This window comes from Vicugna pacos, chromosome 12, assembly GCF_048564905.1.
Source record: "Vicugna pacos chromosome 12, VicPac4, whole genome shotgun sequence".
NCBI lineage: Eukaryota > Metazoa > Chordata > Mammalia > Artiodactyla > Camelidae > Vicugna > Vicugna pacos.
Genome location: NC_132998.1, coordinates 45781879 through 45801705, shown reverse-complemented (window position 1 = coordinate 45801705; position 19827 = coordinate 45781879). Strand labels below are relative to the sequence as shown.

General features: G+C 35.6%; 1 protein-coding gene and 1 long non-coding RNA gene across 3 annotated transcripts in view; one reads left to right on the top strand and one right to left on the bottom strand.

Annotated features, from left to right (window-relative positions):
- PTPRQ (protein tyrosine phosphatase receptor type Q) overlaps positions 1 to 16989 on the top strand; it is a 186399-nt gene extending 169410 nt beyond the window's left edge. Inside the window, exons 41-46 of the mRNA XM_072973348.1 lie at positions 3360 to 3494; positions 3694 to 3819; positions 4651 to 4799; positions 8039 to 8174; positions 15819 to 15942; positions 16185 to 16989. Coding sequence (XP_072829449.1) covers positions 3360 to 3494; positions 3694 to 3819; positions 4651 to 4799; positions 8039 to 8174; positions 15819 to 15942; positions 16185 to 16222 — 708 coding nt within the window. The 3' untranslated portion in view covers positions 16223 to 16989. The remainder of the gene's footprint in view (positions 1 to 3359; positions 3495 to 3693; positions 3820 to 4650; positions 4800 to 8038; positions 8175 to 15818; positions 15943 to 16184) is intronic.
- LOC116282690 (uncharacterized) overlaps positions 1 to 19827 on the bottom strand; it is a 131822-nt gene that overhangs the window by 37257 nt on the left and 74738 nt on the right. The gene's annotated exons all lie outside the window — the stretch shown is intronic.

Sequence of the window (19827 nt, the reverse complement as noted above, 5' to 3'; positions counted from 1 at the left end):
TACATTGTCACTCACTGGCTTCAATTTTAATATAGAGTGAGGTTAACTATGCAGAGCTGTGATACAATAGAACAGAGCAAGAACAAATTGTTACATCGGTGATCTACTGATTTGTATCATTTTTATTTACCAGTCAGTAGATACACATGGATAGCTCTTCCCCTATATATATATAATGTTCAATCAGTTACAGAATGATGACAGTGTAGGATATGAATATGATTAGGAAGGAAACCAGTTTTAGGAGGTATAACTGAACAACATAGATTTCATACACAAAGGAATATCACGAACCCCCAATGTTCCCTTTAAATATTGTAGGTTGTCAAGAGACAACCGTGAGAAGATAATGCAGGATGAGTAATAAACTAAGAAGTCTGAATGTGTGTGTGTGTGTGTGTGTGTGTGTATTCTGCTATAGTCAAGTGATGTAATAAATCTTACAGCAAAGTCACTATGACCCTTATGATGTGCATAATCATTACTGAGCTACATGGTAAGCAGGCCCAGATGGAAAGCACTTTACATTAGGGCAGGTTTCAGTACTGGAGTGGGCAGTACAATGCTTTGTTTAGGATGCCAGGAACAGATGGAAATAAACAAAGTCATAATGCCATAGAAGCTAACAGTAAGACTAGTAATAATAATTATGTAATGGGAAAAGAGGAAGGCCCCAAAGTCCCCAAATTATCTCCCCTGTCAACCTGGGATGGCTGAAATTACTTTGAGGATAGCTTTCATCATAATTATAGATTGAAGAGTTAGTCCTATGATGGAAATGAGCTATACCAGTATCTGAAACATCAGATTTTTTCCACTTTGATAGAAGGTCATAGTACCAAAGGACACCGTGTTCTGAAAAAGGGAAATGCAAATGACCAGGAGAAACATTTTATAAACTGATCAATTGCAATCAATTGTCCTCACCCTTGAAGTGCTTTCTTCATTTGGCTTCCAGGACACCATTCTCTGGATTTTCCATCTATAGCTTTAACACTTTTATCTCAGTCTCATTAGTTAACTCTTATCTCCTTGGCCACCAAACATTGAAATTTTATATAGCACAATCCTATCAATTTATTATTTCTTTCCAAATTCATTTCCTTGATAATCTCAACCATTCTAGTGATTTTTAAGTAAGATCTATTTGCTGACTACTTTCAAACTGTATCTCAAGTTTGGAATTCTTTCTCAATTCCAGGTTCATATACCCAATTGCCTTCATGATAATCCCACTTGAATATCCAAAAGGGATTTCAAGTTTAATATGTCCAGTATGAATTCTTGATTTTCCTTTTAGATCTGCTCATCCTGAAGTCTTCCCCATCTTCATTTGGAATCATTATTGACTCCTCTATCTTTCTTATACCTCATATCCAATCCATAAGCAAATTCCCTTGGCTCTCTTCAAAATACACCCAGATCTTATTCCCTTTCACAATCCCCACTGCTATCACCCAAACTACACCCTTAGTCAAACTGTTGCATTAACTTTCTAACGATCCTCCCTTCCTTAAACCTCTATAAGCTGGTCTTACAGAAACCAGGGTGAAACTGTTCAACCACATGATATGTTCAAAATCTTTCAATGGTTTTCCATTTCATTCAGAGTAAAAACCAAATTCTTATAATTACCTATTCTTGGACCTAAAGCCCTGTTACCCTCCCCCCCTTGCTCTGTATGTCACCCCCTCACTCACTCCTACTTACTCCACCCATTTGCTGTTCTTAGAACATTCCAGACACATCTCTCCTTTAATGCTGTCACACTCGACTTTCTGCCTGGAACATTTTTCCTCCAAATCTTGAAGGGCTTACGCCCTTTCTTCTTCAAGTCTTTGCTCAGATTTCACCAATGAGTCTTTTCTGAACACCTTATTTTCTGAAAACCCTCTCTCATAGCACTTAACACTTTTAAAACATCTATGTACACTGTTTATTTAATAGGCTTAGTGTCTAGTTCCCTTAACTAGAATAACATAGATAAACGTGGGTAAGAATGTTAATGTCTTTTGTTAGTGATGAATCCTCAGCTCCTAGAATAACACCTGGAACATAGCAGGCACTGGTAATTATTATTTGAATGGAGGAATGTGCATTTAAAAAGTCTGTAAAGAAACTGACTGAAACATTAATGGTACTTCATTCTACATAGGGAGATTAAGTCCATATTCTGCTTTATGTTTTTTTCTGAATTTTCTAAACATTCTACATTGAATATATATTACTTTTTTAACCTAAAAAACCCTTACGATGCAAAATATTTACGTATTAAAATATTCAACTGAGACTGGAAGCACAGAAGTGCTTTAGCATGTAGCTTATGTAAGAGACTCAAGGTTTTACCCCAGAAACTGTCACTGGCTAGCACTGTGAATTGGAAAAATCACCTAAAGTGGCTCATTATTCTTTAAAGTAAAATAAACTGGTTGGATTAGATTTTAGGGCCCCTTGAACTTTAAAATGTATATTATTCTTGTGTAATACTATATTCTCTGGCTACTGAGACAATTCCAATTTAAAAATAAAATTCACCTTTAATCCTCATTCCTTAAAATATTTTGATGTTTGGAATAGATGTAATTCGATCACTATTTCCTTACTCTAACAGTACCTTTCTTAAAACAGATCCACAGGTATTACTCAAATGGCTTAATGTAATGCTTACATTACAGGTGAATGGACTGAGTTTTGGAACAATTTGATAAAATGTGCAAGAGCTGTCATAATAGGGCTGAGACAAATCTCAGGTCCTTTATTAGTTAAATGAACCTTCTTATTACCTCCACATTACTCTTGGTTTGGAGCTCTGAAGAATAAATGCTAATGCCTTAGTTTACATAGATAAGTAATTTCTTGGAGGAAAGAAGATATTTCTTGAATATATCTGTAACATCCAAAAATATATGACAGTAACAGTGGAGCAAGTAAGAGAGCTGGCTCTGGACTCAGGCTGTCTCACCAACTGTGAGACCTTGAGCAAATTACTTCACATTTTTCTTAATCAGTATCTTCGTCTGTAGGATAATCAGAGTACTAATTCACAAATTAATTGAAACATTAAGTATAAGATGCCTATCATATTTGGAAGCCATAAAGTGGTATTATTATTTAGCCTTCATTGTTTTATTCAAAGTTAGAAATAAATTTGAAGGACAGTTAGTTGTATAGTGTATCATAGTTGAGGTTAAATTAATGTTGGAAATTTTGAGTATCTAATATTACCTAGCATTCAAAATATATAGTATTTTAAAATACTGTCATCTTACAACCAGCATGTTTTCCATGTCTTGCTCAAAAACTAAAGAATACCACGTATATGTAAATACTGATGCAGTGCTGTAACTGTATCATCCTAGGGCTACTTATGTCCAAATGAATTTATTGCCACTCAAGGGCCGTTACCAGGAACAGTTGGCGATTTTTGGAGAATGGTGTGGGAAACCAGAGCGAAAACATTAGTAATGCTAACGCAGTGTTTTGAAAAAGGGCGGGTAAGTTACTTGAAAATCTTTTCACAAAATATTATTTTACAATTAAGTTAATATACATGTGATGATTTCAGCTAATACTTTGAGTCATCAATGACTTGAACATCTATAAGACAGCTTTAACTCAGTAGCGATAACTGTGATATATTGATATATATATAAAACAATGGTTCTTATGACTGGTGATTTTCTCTGAATACAGATCAGATGCCATCAGTATTGGCCAGAGGACAACAAACCCGTCACTGTCTTCGGCGATATAGTGATTACAAAGCTAATGGAGGATGTTCAGATAGATTGGACCATCAGAGATCTGAAAATTGAAAGGGTAAAAAAAAAAAAAAAAAAGGAGGGGAAGTCAAACATGACAGAAAATATGAATGTTCTAAATGTCTAAAGGACAATTTCTGGAAGTATTCCTTGATACTATATATTCAATAATGCTTTTCTATTATTTTCTAAAAAGAAGTTTTGAATTGGCATCTGCCTTCAATATGTATGTCACTGTTAAAATTCCCAATTACATAAAGTGTATATTAACCAGTTAATATCAAAGTCTTCAGCAGACAAGGGAAGAAAGCAGGAAGCAACTAGATCACTAAGTGTATCATTGAAGAAACTATAATATTTGACTTAACACAGGAATTCCCCAAATCACTTGTCTCTATCTGCATCCTGATAATTGGATTTTCTGTTTAATCCAGAACCAGTACAGAAGTGACAGCATAGGATCCCACTTATATTAGACAAACACCTATCCACAAAGAAAATGATAAAAGGATCTTTATACTTTCTGACATTATCAAATGCTCAATACCTGTGCTTTGAATAATTAGTGAATGTGTTTATTTAAGCTCTTAGGTCAGAACTGTTCAAAATCTACTATTCTGGAGCTGCAAAATGTTACCCCACATTTGAATATAAATACCCTACATTAACATCTGTTTGCAAGCCTTCTCACGGTTTCCACTCACACCAAAAGACAGTCTTCTTTATCATAGCACCAGTAGAAGGCTTCTCTTAGAGAAAATCATGAAAACCCAGTTTCTTCTGTTTGGTAAATAGTCATTTTGATCACCTTGGAAAGCTGGGAACTTCAGTCTTGACTGTGGTACTTAAATCACGTGATTATGCTCCTTTTCGCCCTCACGTTGTCTAGCACGGGGACTGCGTGACCATTCGACAGTGCAACTTCACTGCTTGGCCCGAGCACGGGGTGCCTGAGAGCAGCGCCCCTCTAGTTCACTTTGTGAAGCTGGTTCGAGCAAGCAGAGCTCATGACACCACACCTATGGTTGTTCACTGCAGGTAAGAAAGATATTTTGAGAAACCCTAGAAATGGTCTTTAAACTCAATGTGACCTTTCTACTATCACGATACCATTGATTATGTGCTGGCAGAATGTTCATGTAGATTCAATCCAGCTTTTAGTTTTCAGATACTTTACTGGTTATGACAAATCAAGATGTAGCTTTATAAAAGGTTAGATGGCAGAAATAAAATGAGTAATGAATGTGTCTAAATGCAAGGGAAAATATATATCCTGGTACAGAAATTTTCCCGAAAACTTGACTGAGTTATACTTCTCAAAGGACTTGACTTTAAAAAATTATAGCCCATCATTGATGTGTGGGTGTGTAGGATTTTATGAATGAACATCTGATCTTTTATTTTTTTCAATTGCTATTAGTCTACTACACTTTAAACCTTTTTAGAAAAGCAAATTTCTAGATATGAGTTTCAAAGAATAAATAAAAGAAAATGAACTTTAAAATGAAGATCAAATTCAGTGACCAACCCAAGCATGGTTCCAAATTTTTACAAACTTAACTGCTCAGATGTCTTTCTTTGACCTAGATCTTTGAACATGATAAATAGAATATGCCTATAAATTAAGATTTTTTTGCCCTTTTTATTTTCATTGGTATTTTATACCAGTGAAATACCAATATTCCCCCTACAATAGAAATAAAACTCAGCTGTTTAGCATTCAGAGTTCTAGATATATTGATGTGATTTATTATTTCTAATAGGATTATCTAAATAGATCTCAACTTGAGTTTCTTCAACAGTTGTAGTTGGTAAATTAGAGAAAAAGTGGGTGATAATATACTGTTTTTTGATTCCAAGTACAAGGTACCTAGAATAGGTAAATTACAAACTGAATATGCAATATGAATATGTACATATATGAATATACAAGAACGTAGAATTGTGGTTACCAGGGGGTTGAGAGAGAAGAAATCAAGAATTACAGTTTACTATTTGGGATCATGAAAATGTTCTGGAAACAGTGGTGATGGTTGCAGTAGACTGAATGTGCTTAATGCCACTGAATTGTGCACTTAAATATGGTTAAAATGGTAAATTTTATGTATCTTTTGCTACAATAAAAATTTAAGTAACAGTATCTTTTAACCATGTTTATAATTAATAATTCCAATTAATCGATGGATAATTTTTCTAACAGGAGTATACTTTAATGTGGTTAAGTATGTAAGAAAGTATTAATCCATCTAAGTTTTAGAAGGAAAAACTCAACATGTAATTTAAATGAGTCCACCTTTTCCAGGAATAATTGAAATTTTTTAATTGTAAGAGTAATACATAAATGCCTGCTCGTTATGAGATATCTTTTTACATTTAAAAAGCACATAGAACATAAAGTAAAAGCCTCATTCTTACCCTCCCAATTCCATTTCCCCTCCATATGCATAAAACACTAACAAACTAGCAGACAGTATGAATAGAATAAAAGTTTGCTTCTAACATCAGTGACTGATTTTAAGCTGGCATCACTGGTGATTAAAACCTTTAATGGACAGTCAACTGCCTTCAGCTTCTCTGTATTTTGCAGAGACACTGCCACTGCATTAAAATAGTGGATTTTAAAATCCATTCAAAAAAAAAAAGTACCTTCTCTCTTGTAGCCTCAAAGAGTAGTCTCCTCTTTTGTGATTTAGATAATAGACCAGAAAAAAGTACACTTACATTAATAATCATCTTTAAATATCACTTTAAAACTGTCTACTAAATTATTATCTCCAATCCCAACTTCTCACCTCAACTTTAGACTTAGACATTTAACTTCCAGCTCAACGTGACAACCTAAATGACCACAAAATTCTGAGTATTTGACATGTGCAAAACAGAACACTTGAGTCAATCTCCAAAACTCACTCCTCCTCCTCCTCCCCATCTTGGTAAACAGCAAGTCCACCACGCTTGGCCCAGGAACCCCGGACTCGTCCTCGACTCTGCTTCCTCTCACATCCACGGCCGACCCACAGCCAATACTCTGACCCCTGCCCCTTCCCCCTCTCCACTGCGCTCCCCCCACCCTGGTCTCCTGTGAACGCGCAGAACACACTCCCACTCAGATCGGTTCTCTCCCCGCTCCCTCTGGCCTCAGGGCTCCCCTCCCTGTGGTGGGCTCCCCAACCCTATTCACGTTTCTTTTCATTATGTTGTCCGAGAAGCTTTCTCTGGTGGCCCTAACCTACCCTATCACCCTCCGTCTCCTTAACCTGATTTCCCTCTCTCCGTAGCACTCACTGCTGCCAGGCATGTTCTATGCATGTTCATCTGTGTGTGCATGTTCATCTCTCCTCTGGAACAGAAGCTCCGTGAGTTCAGGGACTTTGTACCGTTCGCTGCTACACCCAGGAGCCTCAACAGTGCCTGACACTCAAAATAGTCTGAGTGACGTAATGACCGATGACTCTGCTGGGGCAGATGTGTGTATTTATGTTCTAACACTCACTGCTCACTATTTCTGAGGCTGAATCATAGGAATTGCTGACATCCAACAATTCTTTACCTATAAAAACGGCATTTTTTGGTTTTTCCAAGTGACATTTGTAAGACTAAGCAACCTGTAGAATGTCATTTTTTTTTACAGATTTATTTTCTATATTAACCATTTAAGTACCTAGGAGTCTTGTCTAATTGGAATTTCTGAGTAAATCTTGTCAGGTTTATCAATTAACATTTTCCATGGAGCACGTAGCTGCCCTTTGGTATTAAACTAATTTCTGAAAAGGAAATAGCTTCCCAATTTTATTATCTATAGGAAGCAAAAAAAAAAAAATCTAGGGAAAGTCAAGAGAACACACAAGAGTCTTATCAGTATGATGCAGAGGAAATGCTATATGTGCTAAACAGTTAACAGTTTCCATGGTTAGCATTTCTATTGGTAACTAAAGATATATTTAATACAAAGTTTCTGGTGTTAAGAATTTTCAATGATTTTTAAAAATCTTCTGTATACTTCTCCAACTCCACCCCTTAAAATATTATGAAAGAAGAGTGAAAGTTCAACTGGTTAAAAAAAAACTCCAATATTTGATAGAGTACTAATGATAATCATCTTGCTTTATTTAAAGTCTTAGGAACAATATAAATCCAAAGAAACATCAAAGAAAATCTACCACCAAACACAAAAAGAAACTTAAAATTGATTGCTATCATAGTTCATTTTCTTCATCACCATTAACTGAACCTCCTTTTTGCTGAATAATCTGCATGTAATTTCACTCTCCCCGCAGTGCTGGAGTTGGAAGAACGGGAGTTTTTATTGCTCTGGACCACTTAACACAACACATAAATGATCATGACTTTGTGGATATATACGGATTAGTAGCTGAGCTGAGAAGTGAAAGAATGTGCATGGTACAAAACCTGGTAAGATACCTAAGACTGCAAGCAGGGTCAGCTCTAGGATTTCTCTGTGGTAGGGTCTTAGCGGCAGTGATCTGGGTGGATGTGCACTTGAACTATATTTTGCACAGCAGACCACGATCTTTTCCTCCATTATAACCCTCCTGGGGTCAGGGCAGGGTCTTGGACGGCAGCTGATGGAGGTTATAGGAGAACCGAAGCCCACCTGCCCGTCATCCTTCACTCAGCACTGTTACTGACGACTAGTCCTAACTTGTTTGTGCGGACAGGTATAGAGATGATAATGTATCAAATGGGTTTGTCTTTAGCATTTTGCCAGTTTGGGAAGCTTAAGAACTGAATCAAATCAATGTCTTTTATAAACACACTAAAAGTTCTAATTAGGAAAAGTTTAAAATTAACTGTTACGGGGTTCTATATATTTCACTCGTCCATATTTATCCCTTTGCATATTAGTACTAATGGTTGTTACTGCATATTAACTAACTGGAAGTTTTTTGTTTTGTTGTTTTTATTTGGAAGCAAAAATAGTTGTAAAGTATATATATTTTCATTGTTAGAAAAACCACACAGTATAATGGTAATTAAATTAAAAACCCTGTGTGCCTAGTGAGTTCCAAGTACTATACCAGAGCCTTTACATGCCTTATTTCAATTCTTTATTTGTAAGACAGGGCCAAGAAGACTAATCAACAGACTAGATATTAGTGGTTCTGCTTTACACATAGGGAGGCAGATGTTCCAAGAATTTAAGTGATATTCTAAGGTTATACTATTAATCAGTGTCAGAGCCAAAATTCAAACCCAAGTTTGTCTAACTATAATATACAAGATTTTCCTATCTTATCTTTGGATTGGTATTTTTATGCTATAAAATAGATTTTCTCACAGTAAATATATAGATCTGTTATCACAGTATTTTTCAGGGTACTTACTAGGAAAGGCAAGTAGCTTCACAGTTGTTAAAAGTGTGAGAAAACAGGCTCTCTGCTAATGTTAAGTTTGAGAAAGAATTTCTTAGAGCCTCTGCACAGAACCTGTAACGCCATGTCCTAAAGCATTAATGTTCTTAGGAAGATGCTTCTCTTGACCAGAGACATTCAAACTTTTTGGAATACATACTCCTTTCAGGAAAAATATTTGAGCATTCAACTCTAATACATGTATTTATGTTTAAAGTGTAGATTGTCCAATTATGTAAATTGTAAGACATACACAAAATAAATTGAAAAACAGAAGACAAAGGTCAAATAGGCAATTCTGACAACCTGCAAAAATCCTCAACAAAATATTGGCAAATAGAATCTAACAGCATTAAAAAAAAAATACACCATGATCAAGTTGGGTTCATCTCAGGGACACAAGGATGGTTCAACATACGCAAATTAATCAACGTGATACACCACATTAACAAGAGAAAGGACAAAAATCACATGATCATCTCAATAGATGCAGGAAAAGCATTTGATAAAATTCAACACCCATTTAGGATAAAACTCTTACCAAAGTATATAGAGGGAACATATCTCAACGTAATAAAAGCTATTTATGTTAAACCCACAACCAGCATAATACTCAACAGTGAAAAACTCAAAGCCTTCCCATTATAATCTGGAACCCACTCTCATCACTTCTATTCAACATAGTCTTGGAAGTCCTAGCCACAGCAATCAGGCAAGACAAAGAAATAAAAGGGATCCAAACTGGAAGAGAAGAGGTCAAACTGTCACTATATGCAGGTGACATGATACTATACATAGAAAACCCTAAAAGCTCCACACAAAAATTACTAGAGCTGATAGAAGAATTCAGCAAAGTAGCAGGATACAAGATTAACACACAGAAATCAGTTGCATTTCTTTACACTAACAATGAAATAGCAGGAAAAGAAAGTAAAGAAACAATCCCTTTTAAAATCACATCTAAAACAATAAGATACTTGGGAATAAATCTGACCAAGGAAGTGAAAGACTTATACATGGAGAATTACAAAACATTAAGAAAATTAAAGATGACTTAAAGAAATGTTCTTGGATTGAAAGAATCAATATCGTTAAAATGGCCATAGTGCCCAAGGCAATCTACAGACTTAATGTGATCCCTAACAAATTACTCATGGTATTTTTCACAGAATTAGAGCAAATAATCCTAAAATTTATATGGAATCACAGAAGACCTAGAATTGCCAAAGCAATACTGAAGAAAAGGGATGAAGCTGGAGGAATAACCCTCCCAGACTTCAGACAATACTACAGAGCTACAGTAATTAAACAGCGTGGTATTGGCATAAAAACAGATATCCAGATCAATGGAACAGAACAGAGAGCCCAGAAATAATCCACAGACCTATGGTCAGTTAATCTTCGACAAAGGAGGCAAGAATATACAATGGAGTAAAGACAGTCTCTTCAGCAAGTGGTGCTGAGAAAACTAATAGTAGCATGTATATCAATGAAGTTAGAATAATCCTTCACACCATACATAAAAATAAACTCAAAATAGCTTAAAGAGTTAAAAGACAAGACATGCTAAACCTCCTAGAAGAAAACATAGGCAAAACATTCTGACATAAATCTTAGCAATGTTCTCCTAGGGCAGTCTATCCAGGCAATAGAAATAAAAGTAAAAATAAACAAATGGGATCTAATCAAACTTACAAGCTTTTGCACAGCGAAGGAAACCATAAGCAAAACAACATAAAAAAACGACATCCTACAGAATGGGAGAAAATATTTGCAAATTATTTGACTGACAAAGGTTTAATTTCCATAATATATAAACAGCTCATACAACTTAACAAAAACACCCAATCCAAAAATGGGCAAAAGACCTAAACAAGCAATTTTCCAATGAAGACATACAAATAGCCAATAGGCAAAAGAAAAAATGCTCAATATCACTAATTATCAGAGAAATGCAGATCAAAATTACAATGAGGGATCATCTCACACCAGTCAGAATGGCCATCATTTAAAAAGTCCACAAATGATAAATGCTGGAGAGGGTGTGGAGAAAAGGGAGCCCTCCTGCACTGCTGGTGGGAATGTAGTTTGGTGCAGCCATTCTAGAAAAAGAGTATGGAGGTTCCTTAAAAACTAAAAATAGGCTTATCATATGATCCAGCAATCCCACTCCTGGGCATATATCTGGAGGGAACTCTAATTCAAAAAGATAAATGCACCCCAATGTTCACAGAGCACTATATACAATAGCCACGACATGGAAACAACCTAAATGTCCATCAGCAGATGACTGGATAAAGAAGCTGTGGTATATTTATACAATGGAATACTACTCAGCCTTAAAAAAGAATAAAATAATGCCATGTGCAGCAACATGGGTGGACCTAGAGATCATCATTCTAAGTAAGCCATAAACAAAAATACCATATGATATCACTCGTATGTGGAATCTAAAAGAAAAAAAGAGGACACTAATGAACTCATCTAGAAAACAGACAGACTCGCAGACATAGTAAACAATCTTATGGTTACCAGGGAAAAGGGGGTGGGAAGGGATAAGTTTGGGAGTTTGAGACTTGCAAATGCTAGCCACTATATATAAAAAGATTTTAAAAAGCAAATTTCTTCTGTATAGCACAAGGAACTATATTCAATATCTTGTAATAACCTTAAATGAAAAAGAATATGAAAATGAATATATGTATCTATATGCATGACTGGGACATTGTGCTGAACACCAGAAATGGACACATTGTAACTGACTGTACTTCAATTAAAAAAAAAAAAACTTTGCTAATTGTGATGGCTTCATACTAGCATTGTTTTCAAAAGAGAAAATATATACTTAACAGAAAATAACTGTTACATCTTTTAAATTATTTATAATTTTTTAAAAAGTGATCTAGCCTTTTGTCAGATCTGATTACATTGCTGCTGTTTTGACCTCACAGTAGGGCTATAAAATGGGATTATTCTAGGCGTATGAAAAAGGGCAGCCCTGCTGTTATCTTTTTTTTTTTTTAACATTTTTTATTGATTTATAATCGTTTTCCAATGTGTCAAATTCCAGTGTAGAGCACAATTTTTCAGTTATACATGAACATATATATATATATTCATTGTCACATTTTTTTCTCTGTGAGCTACCATAAAATCTTGTGTATATTTCCCTATGCTTTACAGTATAATCTTGTTTATCTATTCTACAATTTTGAAATCCTGTCTATCCCTTCCCACCCTCCGCCCCACTGGCAACCACAAGTTTGTATTCTATGTCTATGAGTCTATTTCTGTTTTGTATTTATGCTTTGTTTTTTTGTTTTTGTTTTTGTTTTTTAGATTCCACATATGAGCGATCTCATATGGTATTTTTCCTTCTCTTTCTGGCTTACTTCACTTAGCCCTGCCATTTTCTTGTCATTCATTTGTGCTTGCATGAGAAATACCTTCAATCTAGTCTCTTTGTAGGAATCTTTTTGAGGAACTTCAGCTATGCAGCAGTTAGGTGAAGCCAGGCAATGTAATCCATGTGCATCTGCATATATGCTGAAAAGGAACACACAAGTGAAGCAGGAAACTTCAGAGATTCTGTAGGACTTGTGGCCATCGTTGGCTCTGGGGTATGAAACTTGTACAGCCTCACAGGTCCCCACACTTGATTTAATGTTTGCTGTCACTGACTTGAAAATCTTTAATCATTTTTGAGGAAGGGAACTCGCATTTTTATTTTGTAGTGGGCCCTGCAAATTATGTAGCTGGTTCTTATCCAGGGGTCTTATAAGGGCATCCATATCAATACAACAATTAACCATTATTAAAATTCAAATTCTTTCTTAGTTTTAGTTAACAATAAGGATAAACAGCTAGCATTTTTTTCCTCCCACGTCCCCAGGTGTACACACGTGCATTGGTGATCAATGCTCTTGACATTGGTTGAGACTGGTTGGCTCTCGGATGGGGCTAGGAATGATTTCCTTCTGAAGTCTGGAGTCAGTCTTCAAATAAAAGCTGAAAAAATTTTGTCATGTTCTACAGCTTTGTCCCAAATTTGTCAAGAGTGCCTGTGAATAATTTCACATAATTTAGCATTCAACATATGCTATAGACTTCATACGTTATGCTGGCTTAACTGGCCAGAGGAGAATGTGGCAGGTTGGGTAGGGGAATAGAAAAAGCATGAATTTTGGAGTCTGAGAATTGAGTTCAGATGCCAGCCCTGCTAACTGCTGGCTTTGTGGCTCTGCTTAATGAACCTCTCTGAGCTATTTCTCCTTTGTAAAGTAGCTGTGTTGTACTTTTCATGAGTTTATTGTCAGTAGTAAGTAAGAGAAAGTATCTAAAGCACTAAGCATGGAGTAAGTGCCCAACATGCCACAAATGTCTGACATGAGCCTGCTGGAGTCCCTCCTTGGGGAAGAAGTGGTGCTACTGCAAAGCTCTTTCACCTGACTTAGTTCCCAGAAGCGAAGCTCTTTACTGTCTTCGTGATGCAAAAAAAAAAAAAAAAAAAAGAAGGACCACACCTTGGCTCCAGTCCTAATGCACAAGAGTGGTTTCTTATTTCCTTCTGTTGCACTTGGGAATGATCCCAAGTCCTGTGAAGAATGCTGTCTCAGCCCATACTACAGTAGCCATGGGCAGGGGTGTGGGTACGAACCCCAGCAATACAGCCCCACTAGCAGACACCAGAGGGGTGCCGCCCAGACGCGGGAGAGATCTTAGCGTTCTTTCAGTGTCTACCGAAACACGGTTCACGGCCACCCCAAGAGACGTGAAAAAATTTTCTGGGAATACTCTGCAGTGAGATAATATCCAGAGACACGATTGGTGCCACATGTAAGGGTTCATCTGGATGAATCCCTTTCCTGCTCTGGTTCTCCTGAATATTTTACTGATGTGAACTCCTAAGGTAGAAGGGAAAAAAATAATGTATTTTTTGTTGCCTAGCTTTCCTGCCAGCCACTTTATTCCTTTCGTCCTTTAAATCTCATCAGTTTCATCCTTTAAATCTCACACTCCAGCTTCTCTGAACCCCCTAGTTGAGGAAACAGAACATTAGAAAAGTTTAATTCTTAAGGTAACATTGACTAGCCAGGGTCAAGACTGGAACGGAACGCTTCACTGCCTCTCTGGCAGTAACACAGCACGCAGAAGGATCTTGGAAAATACAGTGCTGCCCCACGGAGCTCAGCCTGCCCTGCTGGCAGAGTGACCCCCCTCCATCATTCTTTCCAGTGGAGAAGATGAGATCGGGTCAGAAGTTTCACATATCAAATGTGGTTGTTTTGGTTTTGTTTTGGGTTTTTTTTTTTAAATACTAGAACTCACAAACTTAAACGGCTGTTGTTTTCAAACAAATTATATTGTGTTAATGTATTTCTGCCAATAATGTTATTCATTGTGTGATGTATATCTTAATTACTCCAAACGAGTATATTTAATAGCAATTTCAATAGAACTGTTATTACCTTATAACATTTCACTTCTTACCAAATTGAATGGTGTAACTTGATCATCCACCTCGCTTACAGACTTGATCCCTAATGACTTCTGGTTGTTCTCCAAGACAAGCCTGTCCTTAAATGGTAAACGTCGGCTAGGCTAGCTGTGAGAAATGAGACTAAGTCGACAAACATTTATTATGCAACTGCTCCATTCCAGGCACGATTACAGGCAAAGGGAATATAGCAGTGAATATGACAGAGTTCTGTCCTCATAGAACTGACTTCCAGTGATGAAATGTTTGTGGAAACATTTTGTAAGCCACAAAGAAATAGGTATTCCTAATAATAACCAACAATTTCTGAAGAGTTTCAATAGAGAAGTTCCAAAAAGTTTTTCAGGTACAGTAGAAATAGATATGAATACAATCCCTTAACATGGTCACTTTAGAGGACATTCTGTTTAAATCAGTTGTGTGTGTGTGTGTGTGTGAGAGAGAATATAACATTTGGCTATATTCCTTTAACTTCAAGTACCTTTCTTATGTAAAAATGAGGGTGCTTTTCTGACTGTAACCTTAACTACCTTTGGGAAAGTCCAAACCCAGAAATGCTAACAGATTATTAAATTATATCGAATAAACTTAAAGAACCCAGAGGGTGCTGAATTTAACCCAAACTTTAGATGAAATAATACAAGTTCTTGGATATTTCAATGGTCAACTGCCTTGTATTTACAGAGACCACATCCTTGACATTAAATAGGCGAACTGTTGAGTAATTAATAAAATTGTTGAACATATTTTAAATGTGTCGATAGTGTGTAGATATGCTCAGAGCTTTTGAAAGTAAATTTAACATCTGCATTGCAACAGTCATTCTAACAAGAAAAGTATAAGAAAAATTACTCAATTATGCCAACAGGAAAAAGGAAACGCAAACATATTTAAGTCATCTGCCACTTTTTATAATCACAGCAAGAAAGAACATATGAACACTTGGTACTTAATGACAAGTTTTTTTTTTTTTTAACTGGAAGCTACAAAAAGCCACGGGACTTTAGCAAACCTTATGTTTGAAATGATAGAAAATCATTTCTATACATGGTAAATTCTGTGCCTCTAACTTAGCTATTCCACATTTGTTGAATTCAGTATTATTTTTCACTGTAACAGTATAGTTCCCCTTATAAGAACACTCTCCACCCCATCCATTTACTCAGCCACTCTTTCTCTGGTGTCTAGGCGCAGTATATCTTTCTACATCAGTGCATTCTGGATCTCTTATCAAGTAAAGGAAGTAATCAGCCCATCTGCTTTGTTAACTACTCAGCACTTCAGAAGATGGACTCTTTGGACGCCATGGAAGGTAAACAGAGGCAAAGTGTATCGATTTACTAGTTTACCACCTATAGCAGAAGCATTAATTTAGTAATAACCATACGTTGAAAATGTTTTAGAAGCTTGGTTGGTGCACGTACCAATTTTTTCATTTCTCTCTAATCCAAGATAGGATAATATCCTTTCCATCTATAGTACATTATTGCCATGAAACATTTAAATCTTTTGAACTGTTAACATTGTCTTGTGACATGTTACTTTATGTTATAGGTGATGTTGAGCTTGAATGGGAAGAAACCACCATGTAAATATTCAGACCAAAGAGTACAACTGGAAGATACTTCCAAGTCCCAGGGGCCAAAGTTACCCCCTCAGTCTTCTGAATTGAAATGTGCAACCTGAAATAAATCTCCACACTTCTCTTACTGTGCCTTACTAAACGGGCTGACATGTTATGAATAGTTCTAGGAAGGAGCTAATTCAGGATAGCTGTTTTGTACAGAATATTATATACTTAAAGTGTTTAAGAAAAGATACCCCAGAGATTTTTGAAGCCTTCTGTATTTTCGGAATGAGCCAAATATAAAACAATTATTATATTTGCATTAATGGTTCAATGTCAATTTTCCCTACATATTGGATTCAGTCTTGAACAAAAGTTGTAAATGTTGATTCAGTCGTGTTATTCTGGCCTCCGGAGTGTTGACGTTTCTTGCGGATAACTTCCAGGACTGTCATCGTGACCGGCACTTCGATGTATGCCCTGTGTTTTGAATCCTCTGTTTTATGAGTGCTGAGATACCATCTCCCGATCTCGAACAGCTGAACAGTAACCCCCTGACCCTGCGGGATTACTTAGCCTTTATGCAACACACAGTAGCTCTTCGGGGACACTTAGGGCTATTTAAATTGCATTGTGATCTTTCATTTGAAAAAACAAAAGGAAAAATTAAACAGTGCAACTGGTCATATGAAGTTGCAGAATACTTTTCCAGCCTGTCTACCTTTGTACATTTTCAGGGACAAGCTCTACCACTATATTGTACATTTCAATGCACAGTTGAATGTATCAGTATTTGTCCATTAGATATATATTCAACCTAATAACAGTTTTGAAGGGTTTCTTCAGCAGAAATGTATAAAAGCAGTAATAAAAATGTAATGTGTTGGAAGCTTGTAAACCAATGATGTGCTGCTGTGGTGCCAAGTGACTTCTGGATAGATTACATCAAATGGTTCTTATTTCACTTCCCAAGGTTGATTACTGAAGAGTATATTTGGTGGAACTGAAAACAAAGAGATTTACCAGATTGTAGCAAATTAGAGACTTTTTTTTTAAAGAAGCTATTTCACCCTCCTTTTTGTTGTATAGTGACACTATACTAAGTAAGTTTTGAACTATATGAAATTATTTTGTCATTGATTTCAGTTAAGGGTCATAAAAATAAAATAGCATTATTTCTTTCATGATAAGAATTATATCATGCTTATTTCTGCTGGAATATAGAGAAAATGATGGCCGATAAAAGTGAATTTTAAGAAACTGAGTTACTTTGCAACTAGATTTCAGAGGTCCTTATAAACAAATTTGATTTTGTATCACATATTAAGATATAATTGACAATATCATAATGTAATAAAGTATAAAGTACAGTGTCATAATGAATATAAATAAGATATAATGATTTCCCAAGGTATCCACAGATAGTAATTTTAAAATCGAGTATTATCCAAGAAATTAAATCCTTTAGTCTTACAAGCAATTCTGCTTTCTGTTTTTTTTTTTAACGGCAAAGGCATGTAAATAAATAAAAGCTATTAATGTTTCAACCAACAAGTTTACTCTATAGAAAGTTACAGAAGACAATAAACTGAAAACTCTAAAAAGATTCAAGTTGGAGTTAGAAGTTCTTCAGTTTGCTTCATGTGTCAGTCACTGAAAATATGTGGTAAGCCAGCACTTATGAATGTGGGGTTTTATATTCACGAAGACTGATGACAGCCTGTGGAAAGTATTAGGGAGTTTACTTTTAAATGTATTAAATGATAAGAAAGTAAACAGATCAATCCACAAGCTAGTCCATTTTCTATGATTCTATACAAGACAGAGGGTACAGCATAGTGTTTCAGGTCTGACCCATATGTATTTGCATGTGTGTGCATATAAAATAGTTTTAATGTAAGGCCTCCCCTAAAAGAGTGCCTATCAAACTTATGTGTATACGAGTCATCTGCGGATTGTACTAAAATGCAGATTCAGTTTCAGTAGGTCCAGGTAAGACTTACGATTCTTCATTTCTAGAAAGACTCAAGTTATAATATTGCTGCTTGATCTCAGGCCATACATTGAACAGCAAATCTCCAAAAGACAGGATCAAAATAATTTTATTTTTACCTGAAATTATTTGAAACATGCTAAAAATACGTCTTAATTATCAGAAACAAATTATAGCAGCACCTGTTCAATGTGTACAGTTCACCACCTACACCACAAAACTAACTAAAAGTGAATTGAAACTAACATATCAACGACAGCTAAATTTTCTCTTAATTATATCATGAAAAAGCTAGTTTATAGCCAAGTTTTATAGTTGGCTACTAAGTGCAAATTAAAATAATGAGGAACATCTGTAACATTTTTAGATCACATTTGTCAAAATACGTTGAAGCACATGTACAATAAATGAGCAACATGTGTTTCATCTGAACCGAATGAAACTGGAGCCTCTCAGAATAGTTTGCCAGAGACGAGAGCAGCTGTGGGCATCACCTCTACTTTCATCCTGCTTTAAAACGCATAATTTTCTTCATTCACTTTATAGGTGAAATGTATAATAAGTCTTTTGAAAAAGCTAATTAAACCTTGCCCTCTTCGTAAAGGAGACGGTGATTCGCTCTTCACATCTGGTACCCAATGCTAGATTTAAAAACGAAATTTAAGTTCAAAGTACTCTGTATGTCCATGACATTATTATGGTAAGTCCATTTTTGTAGGCCAGCTTTTAGAAAACTCACAGTGGAAATACTGATGAAGTCTATGACCTGAAATTCCCAACTGAATGACACTAAAAGTGAAAATGTGTGAAAAGTTTATAAAGCATAATCTTGGCAAAACAGCTTGCCTTCTTAGGACAAGTAGTATTTCGTGGTAAATGACATCATAAATATGAGTAGAGTTTCCATTTGGAATCAGGACTCCTGTATTCATCAGTTCATGAAGATATTCTGAGGAATAGATTATATCACATATTTGGAAGTGTTGAGAAGTACAGTGAATTCTACGAATTTTTTTTTTTACCCAGGCTGGACAGTGTGTAATGTTTATCAGTAAGATAATGCATCCCATTTTAAGACTCATGTTTGTTTGTTTCACATGCACACGATGGAGAAAACATTATGACAGATACACTGACTTCTGCTAGTAAGACCACTGATACTTTTTTTTCATGAATTACTGAGAGTCTGAAAGGATGTTTGGACTAAAATGAATAAACAAACATGTACATAATCACACAAAATGTGACTTGGAAAACAAATCAAAAATTTCATTTCAGGTGTTTCAAATGGAAACACAATCAGTGTCTGCAATATATTCATTTGAAAATTAACTGAACAGAAGGTAATGAAAAGCATTATTCGCCCTTGTTAACAAGACTGTTTCTAAGATCAAAATTTAGTTTAAACTTTGCTCAAAGTATTAGATTGAGAATCATTTTAGTAAACTATAAACTTTTTACAATGTTTATACCCATCATCCTGATTAATCCTTATGAAATCCTCTAAGATCTGCAGTGTCCCATATTACAGATAAATATAATGAAACTTAACAAATGTGCCTGAGATCATATTTAGTAAAGATGGAAGATGCATATCATGATCAAGTTACTGAAAGCCAATGATAAAGATAAAATTT